The 4,420-nt window shown below is 57.4% G+C and overlaps 1 protein-coding gene across 1 annotated transcript; it reads right to left on the minus strand.

The window, feature by feature from the left end:
- Nucleotides 1-267: 267 nt before the first annotated feature.
- Nucleotides 268-3,334, minus strand: LOC103777396 (zinc finger MYND domain-containing protein 10-like; the record flags this gene model as incomplete). Its single annotated transcript, XM_008944948.1, has 5 exons — nucleotides 268-335; nucleotides 1,006-1,131; nucleotides 1,302-1,423; nucleotides 2,725-2,850; nucleotides 3,162-3,334. Coding segments are annotated over 5 exons (615 nt in total), but the record flags the coding sequence as incomplete, so codon positions are not given.
- Nucleotides 3,335-4,420: the final 1,086 nt, after the last annotated feature.

Consider the following 4,420-nt stretch of genomic DNA (forward strand, 5'->3'; position numbering starts at 1 on the left):
AGCACAGCCCCCGCTCCCTGAGTGGAAGGGAGGGGAAGGAAGGAGAAAAGCAGGATGCAGGCAGCAGCAGGGTGCACAAGGAGGTTTATTGGAGAAGGCTGGATGGTGGGGGGGGTGGGAAAGGAGACCTAAACACAGGTAGCTCTGCCCAGGGCTGGCAGAAGGAGCCTTTGTCAGCTTCTCTCCAGTCCCCGGGCTGCACGCAGGGGGAACCTCGGCCTCGCTGAGCCACAGCTAATCACTGCTTCTCTTACACATCACCCCCACTTCTTGGTGCCCCGGCCATCAGGTCACAGGCAGCCTTGTGCTTCTGCCAGTGCTGGACCTGGCACGCCCTGCAGAGGGGGAGGTGGATGCTGAGGGGCTCTGCCACAAAGCCGGGTGCCCACAGCTTGAGCTGGGACAGGACAGGGCGATGTCCATCCCCGGCAGCAAAGTGGTGACACGGACAAACCCCAGCACTGTGCTCCTCTGGGTGCTGGCAAGGTCGAGTATTAGCCCAACAGGGAGGTGGATGTGTCCCCCAGTTCTGAGGGCTAAGATGGTTTAACGCCAGACCTTGCCAGATGGTTCAGGACCAGAGAAGATTTAATTTACTGCCACCATCCCAGCTGCCACATCCCAGCCGCCACATCCCAGCCTGTCACCCGTGCCCACAGATCCGCAGGTGCTTTCCTCACCCCTGCTGCCCCAGAAGGTGCAGGGGAAGGAGACATTGTCACCATGGGAACCTCAGCCTTTCCCTGCTGGTGGTGGGGGCAGATGCTGAGTTGCACCTTGCAGCAGCAACACAACAGTCTGTAGCATCTCCCTCGCCAGCATCCTGGCACATCAGCCTCACCATAAGGTTTGGAAAAGTATGTAGCCAGTGGAGAGCCAGCATTGGGACCTCTAGCTTCCCTTGGACCTTTCACAGCATCCTGTGGTGAGGTCTGTGGTGTTCTGGGGAGCGGGGAGCACAGGGGGGCTGCAGGGGGACACCAGGGGGCTGCAGGTCTCCCTTACCGCGTGCAGTACCACTCGTTGCGGCAGCGCGAGCACCGCTTGGCCGCCTCTGCCCCACACACCCTGCAGCAGGGCCTCTCGGGGGCCAGAGCCTCCATCATGTCCAGGCTGTAGATCCGTGACCACCTGTGGCAGGCAGAGATGGGGTGAGGCTGATGAACAGCGACCTGTCCCCACTGCACCCTGTCACTGAGGGGACACCCCCAGCCAGTACCACAGGGTGCTCCGTCCTCCCAGTGCTGAGCTCCAGCCTTTGGTAACAGGGATACTGGCCCCACTGGGTGCCAGGGCCTTACCTGCATGCCTGGAGCTTCAGCTCTTCCTCGGTGGGGCTAAAGACACCTTTCACCTGCTGCTTGGCAATGGCCTCCCATTTCCCCGTGTTTTTCTTAAGGATGTGGTCCCGGATGACGGGAACCTGGCAGGAGAGGCAGAGCAGGAGGGAGCCTGCAGTACAGGGGCGTCTGATGACCAGCAACCAGCCCTGGGTACGAGGAGCATGCCCACCCCAGGAGAGTGAGCAGAGGCAGTGCACGCAGAGGCAAAAGCACAGGGAGCGAGGGCGTGTGTGCTTTCGGGTACATGGAGGGGATGGATCCACTCGCCAATAAGCGTTTAGGTAAAACAAGGCAAAACCTTCAAGGTCCGGGTGGGAACCAGAATTCAGCCCCGAGGCCTGGGGTCCCAAACAGAAAACTCTAGGATCTCAGCGCCCTGAATGCCAGTTGGCTGCACGAATCTTGTGCTCCAGAGCCGTTTGCCTGAGTAGATTTTTCCACTCGTCATTTCCCTGAGGACGCACAGCCGAGGAAGAGCTGGCCGGGGCAAAAGGGAAGCGCTGGCCAAGAGCGGCGCGGGGAGTTCAGGCTCTGGAGGGGACGACGCAGCTTCAAACAGTGCTGCCTTCTCCAGCAGCGTAAAAATAGCCAGGCCTGGAAGGGGAGGAGGCTGCTCTGGGAGCACCCGAATGGAAAAAAGCCTTTTCAAATCTTGGCTGGGTGACAAGGAGTGAGTTCACCACTTTCTGGGGAGAGCAGGGAGCCCACGTGTGTGCTCCCAGCAGGCTGCCCCTGCCCAGCTCAGCCCCAGCCCTCGGGGGAAGCAGGAGCAGCACCGGCACAAAAGCAGAGCCACAGAGCAGGGCAGCAGCCTGGGCGAGGGCTGGTCAAGGTCCCCGGTGTGGCGGGTGCCCGTCCCTACCCCCCCAACACGCTGGCAGCCAAGGCACACGGAGCGAATCCACAGCCACCCCGTCCTGCTGCTGTGCCCAGCTGCTCGGCGTGCCAGCCTGCAGCCTGCTCCAGCCCCAGCATGGGCCGTGCCCCTGGCTCAGCCACAGACAGCTCTGGCCAGGACACCTCCCCCTGTCCCAGGTCACACGCCTTCCAGTCCAGAATTCAGATGTTAAACAGAGTTGATGGTCAAAACAAGCTAAGAGTTGTCTCTGTCCCATGCAGCCACCACCCCAGGGTCTCAGAGCACTTTGGGGAGTTGTTTATAAGCCAGCATTTATGCCTTTATATGTGACTGCTTGGCCACTGTGGTAGCAGGACAAGGCTCCCACATCATCCATGGACAACTCTGCTGGCAATAAGGGTTTGGCTGCTTTACCAGGGCACCACCTCTCCAGAGCTGAGCTTGGTGGGAAGAAAAGTGGGTAGGGAGCTATGGAGCTGAGAGCAGAGAGGCTGGAGAGGTGGAGGAAGAGCTACAGGATACCTGCTCCAGGATGAGATCCTTTTTAGGGGGAGCTGGCTCTGTCACCGCGAGGTGGCTCAGAAATCTCTGCATCTCCACCAGGTTGGGCAGCTGGTCGACAAGGACATCTGTCAGGAACGCACGGAGCTGCGGCCACAGAGAGGAAGAAAAGAATGAACAGAGAGGGGTCAAGAAAAGGGAGCCAGAGTTGGAGAAGCAGCAAGGCAAGAGCAGGGATCTGTAGGGCACTGGCAGAGCAAGCCATGGGGGTCCCACAAGGTGCACCTGCAAACACAAGCTTTGCTGCTGCTGGCAGGGTGACAGATCCTGCTGCTGTTCCACTGCTGGCTCCTAGGAGCCCACTGTGAAGACGGGGAGAGATGCACGGAGGTGCCTAGTGCTGGCAGGCTCCTACTCTGAGCTGCAGGGTTCACAGCCTTTGTAGTACAGGGTCTTACCTTAAGGAGCTGACACTTGTTGAAGCCATCAAAGTGGTATTTGCGCTGGCATTCAGGGCTGAGCAGGAGGTTGAGGAGGGCAAGCCACACTTGCCCATCCAGTTTGGTCATCTTCACGTGGTCTTCAGTGGGGACGACATGCCATGTGCCATTCTCAAACTTCTTGAGCTTGCCTGAGGGACAGAAGAACACACAGCTCCAGGGAGAGTACTGTCTAAGGGAAGGCAGCTCAGAGGTGGGGAAGCAGGCCTATGCTCACTACCTCACTTGCCCATAGGCAAGTCCCTCTGCTTTGGCCTGCCTCACTCAGACAATTTATTAGGGAGCATGAAAAGCAGAAGAAAGTGTATTAAAACAATAGGCTGTGGCTTAGCTGAAAGAGCCCTGAGCTATCTCCCTCTGTACTTGGCCATGAGTGTAGAGCACTGGCAGATGGTGGGAGAGCCCATGCTGCAGTAAGAGTGGTTGGAGCAGCATGTTTTGGGGTACCAGCATGGCCAACACCCACTCTTCTGAGTCTCTTCTGCCAGTGAAAGCCAGAAGTAGTGTGAATATAACAGAAGTAACAAAACAAGCTCTGGGAGCTGCCGTGCTGCTCTGAGGGATGGAGGAGGATGTAACCCCGCGACTGCACAGCCTGGAAATGCCTTTGCACTCTTGTCTCTTTCCTGTCCCTCCCTCAGGGCCTGGGATCAAAGCTCCCTCTAACCTCCCGAGCGCACAGGCAGAGCGAAAGGATGCGCTTCCTGGCAGGAGGAAGGGGGGAAGCTCCCCTGTGAAATATATTCACTCGATTCGTGTCAAAATAAAGTCATATTGGGGCAGCATGGTGAGGTGTGATTCTGTTGGTTTTGTATAGCTACGGGCCTGGGGAAAAGCAGGGTGAATAGTTCTGGTTTCTTATTTGTGGTCACTTGGCATGTTGTTGTGCTGGCTTGCCTTGATTCTGTTAATGGCCGCTTAATGTTAAACAAAGGGGAGTTTGCAAAGCGCATGCGTGAAGCCTGGGGCCATCTAAAGTGTGAGCCGAAGGAGACCACTGACTTCATCCAGCGACCACCAGGTGGGAGCGAAGAAGACCCCAAGAGGTGAAAAGAGCATGCTGCAAATAAGACCTACCTATTCTTGGAATTAATTTACATAGACCCACCTTTTAATGAATATGTATTAGCAGGGACAATAAAAGCCGGAGACAGGGACTGTATGGGGTGCATCTTGGTTGAGCAGAGTCACCCAGCGCACCCAGCGCTGTTTGCTTG

Source organism: Merops nubicus, unplaced genomic scaffold (assembly GCF_000691845.1).
Source record: "Merops nubicus isolate BGI_N331 unplaced genomic scaffold, ASM69184v1 scaffold38267, whole genome shotgun sequence".
Taxonomy (NCBI): Eukaryota; Metazoa; Chordata; class Aves; order Coraciiformes; family Meropidae; genus Merops; species Merops nubicus.